This window comes from Rattus norvegicus, chromosome 12, assembly GCF_036323735.1.
Source record: "Rattus norvegicus strain BN/NHsdMcwi chromosome 12, GRCr8, whole genome shotgun sequence".
In the NCBI taxonomy this organism is placed as follows: domain Eukaryota; kingdom Metazoa; phylum Chordata; class Mammalia; order Rodentia; family Muridae; genus Rattus; species Rattus norvegicus.
Genome location: NC_086030.1, coordinates 34,689,427 through 34,701,494, shown reverse-complemented (window position 1 = coordinate 34,701,494; position 12,068 = coordinate 34,689,427). Strand labels below are relative to the sequence as shown.

At 47.6% G+C, this 12,068-nt stretch overlaps 1 protein-coding gene across 4 annotated transcripts in view; it reads right to left on the bottom strand.

The window, feature by feature from the left end:
* Slc15a4 (solute carrier family 15 member 4) overlaps window positions 1-12,068 on the bottom strand; it is a 33,847-nt gene that overhangs the window by 16,935 nt on the left and 4,844 nt on the right. Inside the window, exon 1 of one of the 4 annotated variants that reach the window (XR_005491598.2) lies at window positions 1,949-2,546. The exons of 1 other annotated variant lie outside the window; for it this stretch is intronic. Coding sequence is in view for 2 of the 3 variants with exons in the window: in NM_144758.1 (NP_653359.1) it covers window positions 1,949-2,497 (549 nt within the window). In the remaining variant the exon portion in view is untranslated. 4 annotated transcript variants of the gene reach the window in all.

Sequence of the window (12,068 nt, the reverse complement as noted above, 5' to 3'; positions counted from 1 at the left end):
ACTTCCTCCAGTCACCAACTACGGGCCAACTATCCAAATATATGAGGCTTATGAGGGCCATTTCATGCAAACCACCACACCTAGGCTTAAAGGACACAGCTAATGTGCTTTTGGCCTGTGGCATCATACGGCACTATTGGAACAGAGGCAAAGGCCAGGAGTCTGGACTTGGAAGTGTGAGGAACACCTTTCAGAACTCCAGAACTCTCAGGTAGCAACTACTTTCCTTTACATTTTACTTGTATGACCCCCAGTCTTGCTCTGTAGCTCATAATACGGGTGGCAACCTTCCTGCCTCAAACTCTTTTTAAATACCTCTGATACAGTTGAGATGTATCCTCCCTGAAATGGCCAGCCTTACAGGCACCATATAAACACTGGCCAGTCCTACATTCACGGTGCTACTCTGAGCAGATGACTTCACTCCGCTTACTTCAACTTCAGTCACTCAAGGATCAGTTTTGTACTGAGACCCAGGGCTCACCTTCCCTGCTGCTCACAAATAACCCTCCAGCCCTCCCCCTTCAGCCTCCTTCCCACATGCCTCCACTCTAGGCCACACCTCTCTCCTCAGCCCAGCGGCAGCCCAGGCTGTGCTCTCACCCACCTGCCACACAGTACACACTGACGGCTGCTTGCAATCTCTGAAACAGGACAGCATGTGTTAGGTTTTAGGAGTTATCTAGCCTCTGCGATCACTCAGTTTCACAACTGCATGGGAAGCAGGGGCAGGGAATGAGTAAGCAGGACCTTAAAAAGCTTTATCCAGAGAGCCTGGCGCTCAAACCCCACTTAATTTCCACTGCTTACAAAATACTCATTTGCATTTGACCACTAGAACCATTCTTAGCATGGGAGTCCCCTAAAAAAGGGAAGCAGAACAGATGTGGCTCCCAGACACTTGGCAGATCACTTCTGCTCTCTAAAGTGTTGCCTCCCTCCGCATCTCTTGTTCCTGGATGTCAGAGCAGCCGCATGATGCTGGTCTTTCCCATCCACCCACCCCACCCCACCCCTTACTTAAAGCAATGAAAATGGAAACTAAGTGCTTGCCCGTAACTGTAAAAGGGAAGCTAGGGCAGGGACAGAGCCTTTGTACCAGCCTATCCTCCAAATCACAACGTCAACCTTTTCTCTTGCAGCTTTCAACTCAAAGGACTCCACCAACAGAACGTCCCTTCTTCGTATAACCACAATGGCCATTTCATTACGAATAAATCCCACCACAGTGAAGGCACAGCCCTTCCTTACCACCCAAATCACACCTGCTTGTACAGCTCTCTCCAGTCTATTCGAGGACTTACACACACACACACACACACACACACACACACACCCCTTCACCCCTCCCCGAGAGCACTGGGTGGGTGTGGTTCTCCCCTCTCTTACAGTCCCCTACCAGATGCAAAAGCAGATGTGGACAGGGGTGCGCGTAGAGTTGGAGGTGCACTCCTTACTAAGTCATGAACCAAGTGCCAGGTGTGGAATGGGCTCTACTCATGAGCTTCCTCCTCACATGGATTAGAGGAAGCCTTGCTCTTCCTCCTACCCACTCAGGTGCTGGGGCAGATGGGTTTCCTCCCCACTCTTTAAGTCACTACAGAATAGGTCTCCTTCCTCACCTCCACTAACGAGGAGAGAACCTAGGCAAGTGGCCGCCTTCTCTGCACTACCTGACCTGGGGGCTCCTCTCCCTCGCCTTAACCCTTCTCTACATGTGAAGTGATGTGAGGTGCAGTCAAGCGGGGATGGAGGTTTGGGTGTTTGGGATGGGTCCTTTCCATCAGTAGAGAACCGTAGGGACAGGTGCAGGTATGCAGGGTACCGGGACAGTCCCCGTGTCCGTGCGCGGCGGACACGCAGCAAAGTCATGGCTTAGGTTCGGGTAGGTGTGGTGCGCAGGAGGTGCAGACACAAAACGGGGAGGACCTGGGCGGGTCCGGCTCACCTGATCCGCTCCAAAGGGTGTGATGTTGGCCTTGACCGTGGCCACACCGAGTCCCACGAGCACTAGACCCGCGAAGGTGGCGGGAGCACAGCGGCGCGCGGCAGCATCGGGACAGACCGCCGTTCCGTTAGGGAAGGGAGCCGAGCAGTTGCGCACCAGCTCCGGGTGCGGATCCCCGCAGAGAAAAGAGCGCGAGCGGGGCGCGGCCAGCAGCGGGAAGGCCAGCATGCCCAGCAGGTAGAGCGCCAGGCTGAGCAGGATGGCGCGCGCCCGGCCGAGTCGCGCGTCAGCGAGCCAGCCCCCGAACGGGGATCCCAGGTAGGTGAGGCCCATGAAGAGCAGCAGTGCCTGGCTGGCCTGCGCGCCCTCCCAGTTGAACGGCGCGCCATTCAAGAATAACACTAGGTTGGCCGTGACGCCGTAAAAGGCCGCGCGCTCCAGCAGTTCGGCCAACAGTACCGCCCCGCACGCCGCACGACGCCCCGCAAACACCCCAGCTGCTGCCGCCGCACGCCGCGAACCTAACAGCGGCGCCCGCTCGCCCTCCATGGCTGGTTCCCTAAGGACCCGGTTGCTGAGCTCTCGCGATACTGCGAGTCCCCGCCGCTAGTCTATTGGACAAGCTGGGGGCTTCCGGCTCCGCCCCGGAAATACAACGAAGCGGTCCTTTCACTTGACAGTGGCTTGTTGAGATCCGTGGAGGTATTGTGGTTCCGATTGCTGGAGGAGTTCCACGGGGAAACTCGAGCCCTATGCTCCGAGGTTCCGGATCCATTCTGGTGTCCTAATCCAGACCAACCGGGTCTAACTCTACCCCACCTCCTGCCATCTTCTTAGGATTCCGGAATCAAGTATAACTAAGCCTTATTCCTCTGACAGTCTAGGCATTCTCTCCCTCTTCTCTCACCTTTCTGTCTCCTCTTAAACAAAAATTACTTAAAATTATGTATTATTTTTATTTTAAGGACTAGAGAGATAACTTCACAGTTAAGAGCACTAGCTGCTCGTCAGAGGTTCTGGGTTCGATTCCCAGTACCCGTTTGGTGTCTCCCAACAATCTGTTACTTCAGTTTCTGTGGGATCCGACACATTCATCTGGCCTCCACGGGTACTGCAAACACATGGTACACAAACCTGCATAAAAGCAAAACATCCGGTTGGGGATTTAGCTCAGCGGTAGAGCACTTGCCTAGCAAGCGCGAGGCCCTGGGTTTGGTCCCCAGCTCCAGAAAAAAAAAAGCAAACACAGAAAACTGAACAAATCTTTAATGCCACATATCACTAGTCGTAGCTCTTGGGAGGCAGAGACAAGAGAATCTCAATGTGTTTGAAGCCAGTCTAGTTGACACAGTGAGTTCCACCAGGGCTACAAAATAAATAAATAAATAAATAAATAAATAAATAAATAAATAAATAAATAAATAAAGCCTTTATTTAAAGCCTATAACTGTTTCTTAGTCCATTATGTTATCCATTATAAGGAGCCCCACATAATGGATAAAGAGTAGACTCTGCATGTATGTCCACACATAAACCCACAGGCAATTTAAAAGAAAAGAAAGGACTGCTAGGCTAAGCATAACATACTTGAGCAAAATCTGTAGTGAGATGGTAAGGATTTTAAAACCATTTGAACTGATTGAGCTGGTGACTCACTGTACAGTGCAGATGTGCAGTTTGAATAGTACTAATGGGATGGGAGAGTCTCTTTAGAAAAATGCAAAGCTAATTGGCGGGTTGGAGGGGCCTTAGAGTTAAGTGTGTGTGTGTGTGGAGGAATTTTAGGCAGTCCCTGAATTCGATACTTTGAGGATGGAGACAAACCCAGCATGCAGAATATTCTAGTGTGATCAGTGTTGGAGATGGTGGTAGGGAGTGACCCAATGGCATAGTTAGCTTAGATTGTCAAGTTTACAGACAAGGAAAGAGGAAATATCAGTTTAGTGAATTGCCCCCAACAGATTGGCTTGTGGGCAAGTCTGTGGGGGCACTTTCTTGCTTGGTGACGGATGTGGGAGGGCCCAGCCCCCCTGTGGGTGATGCCAATCCTGGGCAGGGGATCCTGCGTTGTAAAATGAAAGTAACTGAGCAAATAAGTAGCATTCCTCTATGGCTTCTGCCTCATTCAGTTGCTGCCTTCAGCTTCCGGTCTCCAACTTCCTGTCTTGAGTTCCCATCCTGACTTCTCTTTTTGATGGATTTATAACCTGAAAGGAACCCTTTGCTCCCTAAGTTGTTTTTGATCAGTCACAACACCATAAATCAAATTAGTAACAAATAACACAAATCATAAAATCCTACTTCTTTTGTAAATATTTGGTTAAATTGTTTGTGTGTACGTGCATTCGCGCAGAGCCATCAAAGGCAAGAAGAGGACATCAGAGCCCTTGAAGCTGGAGTTACTGGTGGCTGTGAGCCATTGATGCGGGTCTTAAGAGCTGAAGTTAGGTTCTCTGGAAGAGCGACAAATGATCTTAACAGCTGAGCCACCTTACAGCCCTCAGCGTGATCCTATTTTCTTTGAAATATCTGAAATAGGTAAATATCAGTGCGTGTTAGGCTAGGGTTCCCAGTCAAGGCCAGGGCACTGTACAACCCAGAGTATGACTGCCAGAATATAAGGTTTGGGGGAAGAGGCATGTCTTCAAATTAGTTGTATGGTGTGGTTTGAATAGGTTTGGCCCTCACATACTCATGGGTTTGAAGGCTTGGCCCATGAGGAATGGCACTATTAAGAGGTGTGGCCTTGTTGGAAGAGATGTGGCACTGAGGGGCGAGCTTTGAGGTCTTTTATGCTTAAGTTCCCTTAGGATCAAGATGTAGAACTCTCAGCTCCATGTCTTCCTGCAGGCTGCTATGCTTCCTGCCACAGTGGTAATAGGCTAGACTAAACCTCTGAAATTGTAAGCCAGCCCCAATGAAATGTTTTCTTTTATAAAAGTTGCCTTGGTCACGGTGTCTCTTCGCAGCACTGACACCCTAACTAAGACTTTAGGATCTATGAATAAAATAAAGCCCTCTTTTTATTCACCTGGAGTAGGCAAACTGTATGCTCTGTTGGCTGTGTCTTGGTAGAGCTGTTAGCAGTTGGAAGTGAGCCAGTGATTAAAAACAAGGAGGCTGACATTGCAGAGATGATTCAGCAGTTAAGCATACATACTGGTCTTGCAAGGAAGAGGAATTAGGTTCCCAGCACCCATGTAGGGTGGCTCACAAACACTCATAACTCCAGTTCCAGGACATCTGGTATACCCCGTTCTGGCTTTTGAAGACACGGCACTCAGGTGTACAAACCCACACTCAGACTTATACATACAATTAAAACTAAGTTTTAAAATTGGGGAGGTTTCACGGGTAAACCTAGACGTCTTGTTGTACAAAGGTGAGTGAAATAGAAACTCGGGCAGTCCTTCCAGTCAATCCCCTGATTGAGTCACGGTGTAGTCTTCCCAGATGATATTGCCACAGGGCTGGCCCTGAAACACATTTTTTTTTCCCGGAGGGGGAACCGAACCCAGGGCCTTGCCCTTGCTAGGCAAGCGCTTTAACACTGAGCTAAACCCCCAACCCCTCTGAAACACATTTTGACTAAGAATCCTAGAGTCTTGGGCATTGTCATGGTTGGAATATGCTTGGCCAAGGGAGTGGCACTATTTAGAGGCGTGGCCTTATTGGAGTAGGTGTGTCACTGTAGGTGTGGGCTTTAAGATGCTATCCCAACTGTCTGGAAGTTAAGTCTTCTCCTAGCAGCCTCCAGATGAAGATGTAGCACTCTCAGCTCCTCCTGCACCAGGCCTGCCTGGATGCTGCCCTGTTCCTGCCTTGATGATAATGGACTGAACCTCTGAACCTGCAAGCCAGATGAAATTAAATGTTGTCTTTTATTCGACTTGCCTAGGTCATGGTGTCTGTTCACAGCAGTAAAACCCTCACTAAGACAGGCCTGGTCCAAGACTAAGACCTTAGAGGTTCAGTCAGTCTCCACCTGCTTCAGATCCCTGAGCTATTGTTAGGAGCGTAGCTGTCATACTGCAAAGGGAAGCCCACTGACCCACACAGTACTCATAATTTAGAATGTTTTTTAATGACTTCAATAATCAATGTACAACAAAGAGGCCATGAATTTGAAAGAGCAAGATTGGAAGGGGCGTGCACGGAGGAGGGGTTGGCTGTTGATGTCCCTCACAGTAGAAGTGGGTGGGAAGAGTCACTGAACCCTCCCCAAAGACTCCCCTCTACACCTCCCAGGTAGTGGTGTGCATTTCCGGCCTAGCTGTGTGTGGTTGTGTGGTCTCAGGAGCTGCTAAAGTGTACAGACTTTAGAACACCCCCATCTACACTGTGAGAAGTTGTCGTCCATGCTGGGGTAAGACTTTCTCATATGGCCGATTTGGGTCAGCCACACTCCTGTCAATAACCCCTTACGAATGTTCGGTAAGCAAGCCCAAATCTCATTGGTTCCCCAAGTTGGACTTTGATGGAATCATTCATTGGTTTGTCAACGCTGCCCTGTGAAAGGAAGGGGGTGGGTATTTAAGTCCCGTCAGGTAGAGTTCCAGAAATAGCATGTCCCAGCTGCAAGCCACTTCTGCTTTTCTAGACGTGTCTACTTCCCCAGGGAGTAATGCTGGCAGGGCCTCTGCTCATCCTCTACACCGGGCCACATTGCCATCTCGGGTTGTGTTTTCTGTCCTCTGACTCCACTTAGGTGTGGACAGCTGTCATGAATTCTGTTTCTTCTAGAGTGGAAGGAGCAACTAAGATTTGGGAAAACTTGAACAGAAGGATAAGACACACACACACACACACACACACACACACACACACACACACATACATTAGTAGAGGGTGTAAGACTGTCTGCCTAGAGAGAGAGAGATGAGTCTTTTCCAGCTCCCATTTTAATTGACTCTGGGGAAAAAGATCAGTGCTCCTTTGGCACTCTCCCTCCTGCACTTTAAACCACACAAGATGTCTGTGAATGTCAATCATTAGAAAGGGGAGGACAGGAAGGGCGGAGCGAAAGAAAAGAAACTTCCATTTCTGTGTATCGCAAGATGTTCAAGATGCCGATGGGTGTGCAGTCATGCCTACCTGCCCTCTGCCAATGATCACTTCTCATCGCCAGGAAGGTGAGGCTGGCATCAAACTCACAGAGATCCACCTACCTTTGCCTCCCAGGGCCGGGATCAAAGGGGCTCTTTAATCCCACTACATCTGACCTCACTCTGTGTGTGCTTGCGCGCGCGAGTAAGCGCCCTTGAAGGCCAGAAGAGGGTGTTGCCTCTTCTAGACTTGGAGTCACAGGCAGCCATGGGGGCTGGGATCTGAACTCGGGTCTTCTGATAGAATAGCAAGTGGTCTCGTTCCTGAGCCATCTCTCTAGCTCCCTCATTATCACTTTATAATTCCTTAAGCATAATCTTAGCCTTGCTGTGGTGGCACATGCTAAGTAAATCTAGCACTGGGAGGGTGGAGGCAGAAAAGTGAAGGGGATTCTCAGCTCCAGAGAGGGTTCTCGGTCATGCTAGGCCACATGAGATACGGTCTCAAATGTTTTTGTTTACCTTATTTCTGTATTAGCATAAAGGTGACATCATTTGCAGCTAAAATATATGGGTGTTTTCGGTTAAGACTGCTAGGAAAGGTTAATGGGGACAAAGACGATGAGTCAGACTTGAAGTATAGATGTAACAATAAGTGAGCCCAAGGCTAGCATGATGACTCAGAGGGTAAAAGCACCTGCTACCAAGCCTGACCATCTGCGTGGACCCCAGGACCCCAGGACCCCATGTGGTGGAAGGAGAGAACTGACTCTCACGAGTTGTCCTCTGATCTGCACACATGAGCTGTGTCCTATGCATGCATGCGCGTGCACGCACACACACACACACACACACACACACACACACACACACAGAGAATAACTAAAAGGTTTAAAAGTGAAAGAAAACCAAGCCCACAATTATAAAGGGATTTACAACCCAGGAGGAAAGGGACGATTGTTTAATTCTCCTGGGAAAAGCTACTAAACATGAAAAAGGCAACTTCACATTCTGTGCCACTAAATTCTCTTTTTTAAAAAATATTATAATCTTTTTTAAAAGATTTATTTATTTATTATATATAAGTACACTATAGCTATCTTCAAACACACCAGAAGAGGGCATCCATTATAGATGGTCGTGAGCCACCATGTGGTTGCTGGGATTTGAACTCAGGACATCTAGAAGAGCAGCCAGTGCTCTTAACCACTGAGTCATCTCTCCCGCCCGCCACTAAATTCTTAGTAGAAGAAATAGTAAAATGGGGAGGGGGGTGGCAAAAGAAGTGGGTGATTCTTTTTTAAGCCTGATGCCGGTAGAAACTTCTGAGGAGACAGTAAACAGGTATCTATTTATCCGAGATTAAAAAAAAAATTCTGGTAGTGGTGCACACCTTTAATCTGAACACTCAGGAGACAGAGGCAAGTGGATCTCTTTGAGTTCCAGGCCAGCCTGGTCTACAAAAGGAAAGCCTGTCTCAAGAAAACTAATAAAAACAAACCTTCCAATTGATGCAAGTAATTCAGGTACAGTGTAGACAGAGGGGGCAAAAACAATAAGCCTTTCATGAAAAATTAAGTCAAACACAACAGTAAATTAACAATTCAAAGGTTTTTTTGTAATTTTTTGTACTTTTTTGTAATTTCACCTGGAAAGCGCCAGGTGTTGGTGACACTGTGGCAGCTGGTGTGTTGATTGGGCCAACTTAAGGATGGACCCCTGCTGGGGAGAATTTGAGCTCAGCCCCTCGCTGCCCAGTTGCAGGTTGCAAACTGCAGACCTGGATCAAAGACTTGGCTCTGACCTGTTTCATTACAGTGTTGCTAAAAGCAGCCCCAAGGCTTTGAAAAAGCGTTGGGTACAACTACATACTGACACAATGAATTCTAGCAATGTGGATGGCTGGGATGCCTTGTAGCCAAATAATCTTGGTGATATACGTGCTTTTATGTTTGTATCACTATGTAACAAGTTGAGGAACTCCAGCAGCTGAGAACAATGGGATGAATCAACAAACAGCCCTGCAGGTCAGAAGTCTGGGCACCATTTAAAGTTACAGTTTTGGGGTTGAGGATTTAGCTCAGTGGTAGAGCACTTGCCTGGCAAGCGCAAGGTCCTGGGTTCGGTCCCCACCAACTCCGGAAAAAAAAAGAAAAAATAAATAAATAAAGTTACAGTTTCAGGGACTAGAGAGATGGCTCAGAGGTTAAGAGCACTGAGTGTTCTCCCAGAGATCCTGAGTTCAATTCCTAGCAACCACATGGTGGCTCACAACCATCTGTAATGAAATCTGATGCCCTCCTCTTCTGGTGTGTCTGAAGACAGCTATAATGTACTTACATATAATAAACAAATAAATCTTAAAGAAAAGTTACAGTTTCAGCCCACCTTATCTATTTTTTATTATAACCTTACAGATTTTTTAAGAGTTATTAATTTATTATATATAAGTACACTGTATCTGTCTTCAGACACACCAGGAGAGGGCATCAGATCTCATTACAGGTGGTTGTGAACCACCATGTGGTTGCTGGGATTTGAACTCAGGACCTCTGGAAGAGCAGTCAGTGCTCCTAACCGCTGAGCCATCTTCCCAGCCCCCAACCTTACAGATTTATCTTTATGTTTAATTAATGTGAGGTTATGTGCATATGAAATGCAGTCCCCTATGGAGGAAACCATAGACATTGGCTCTCTTGGGGATGGAGTTACTAGTGTTGTGAGCCACAAACATGGGTGCCGAGAAGAGAACACGGATAGAACATCTGTAAAAGTAGTAAGGGCTCTTTCCCGCTGAGCTAGCTCTCTAACCCTTTATTACTTTTATATTAATTGGGGTCTGATAAATACCGCTCTCCCCAACACATACACTTACCAGCTTTGGGCTTACTGTTTCCACCAGAGAATTGTCTTCCTATTTTAAGTGAGAAACTACACAGCTACACCATCTGTCCTTGAGAATTTGTGCAATAGATCTTGCCTGAGCCACCAGGTGAAGGCATGTCCCTATTTGGACTTGCTGGATAATTTTGCCTATCAAAATCATTTTAAATTTTTAATTTTATTGTTATTGGTGTGTGTGTGTGTAAGCTTGTACACATAGGTAAACAGGTGCCTGCAGAGGCCAGAGGTATCAAATCCCTTGCAACTGGAGTTAAATGTAGTTGTGAAGACTGGAGAGATGGCTCAGCGGTTAAGAGCACTGACTGCTCTTCCGGAGGTTCTGAGGTCAAATCCCAGCAACCACATGGTGGCTCACAACCATCTGTAAGGGGATCTGATGCCCTCTTCTGGTGTGTCTGAAGAGAACAACAGTGTTCTCACATGCATAAAAAAAATAGGGGTTGGGGATTTAGCTCAGTGGTAGAGCGCTTCCCTAGCAAGCGCAAGGCCCTGGATTCAGTCCCCAGCTCCAAAAAAAAGAAAAGCAAAGAAAAAACAAATCTTAAAAAAAAAAATGTAATGTGATAGGGGGGCTGGGAATTGAACTCAGGTCCTTTGGAAGAGCAGTACATACTCTTAACTACTGAGCCAGCTTCCCAGACATTAAAAAAAATTAAATTACATTTAAATATGTGTCTGTCTGTGGGTATGTACACAAAGTATAGGTGTACCTAGAGGGCAAAGGCATCACATATCCCCTTAAGCTGGGTTTACAGGAGTTTGTGAGCCACCTATGGTGAGTGCTGGGAACTACACTTGGGCTCTCTGTAAGAGCAGGAAGCACTCTTAATCACTGAGCCTTCTCTCCAGCCCCTACATAAAATTACATTTATTTATTTAGTTTAGGGTGTGTAGGGAAGCATTACTTGTACCAGGACATACATAAGGAGGTGAAAGGACAACTCATAGGAGTCAGTGCTCTCTGTCATGTGTGTCCTAGGGATTGAATTCAGGTCATCAGACTTGGAGGCAGGTGCTTTTACACACTGAGAAATCCTAGTCAACCCAGCTAACCATGGTTACTAAATACAAAGGGAACACATTAGACACAAATCCATCTCTGGTTCCTCCTCCTTTTGTAGCAAGGACAAATGCCAACCAAAGCAGAGCAATGATCATCAACAAAGGTGTTCTATCCTTGGGGCTGGGGCTGGGGCCAGGGTGGTTCAGTGGGTAGTGCACTGGCCTACAATGCTCAAACTCGTGGGTTCTAGCCACAGCGCCACAGAAAATCATGCGTGCTTGGAAATCCCAGTGCTTTGAAGGTATAGGCAGGAGAATCGCAAGTTCAAGGCCACCCTTGGATGCATAGTAAAGTGTCCTTATTCGATGTAATTGGCGAGCTTTATGTCAACTTGACACAGCTAAAATCATTGGAGAGGAGGAAGCCTCAGTTGAGAAAATACCTCCCTAAGATCAGGCTGTGGGGCAGGCCTGAAGGGACTCTGGCCAGCTGGAGCGTGGCTCTGACAGGCCTGGCCCTTCTTCCCCATCCTCATTCTCTCTGCCTTGCTAAAAGCCATTAGCTTACATTCAAAGTTAACCACCAAGGTCTATTCCCTTATGTGGCTGCTTCCCCATCCTGAGGCTGACTTCCAAGGTCCAGCTATCAAAGTATTGAAGACCAGCAACCAGAAGCTCCCTGTGGCTCACCTAATCAACGTGCCCAATTAAAATTAAATACCTCATCCTAACTCGGGGTTTCCCCTTTACCTTTATAAACCAACACTTGCCTATGGGCCACTCCTGTCTCCTCTCTCTCCAGAGTCCATCCTTTGTCCCTCAGGGACAAATATCCCTTCCCCCTCTCCCTTGTTCCTTTCCCCTCTCTCTCATCCTCTACCTCCTGTCTTTGTCTCTTATTCCCTGCCCTCCCTCCCACTCCTCCCACCCCCACCCCCAACAAGTACATCTCCAACTTGGTTGGTCTTGGGGGTCCTGAGCCACTCCTTTTTTTTTCAAAGCCTATGGCATGTTTTCTTAATTAGTGGTTGATGTGGGAGGGCCCAACCCATTGTGGGTGGTGCCACCCCTGGGCAGGTGGACCTAGGTTTCATAAGCAGCCTGAGCAATCCTTGAGGAGCAAGTCAGTAAGCAGCACCCCTCCGTGGTTTCTTCATCAGCTCCTGCCT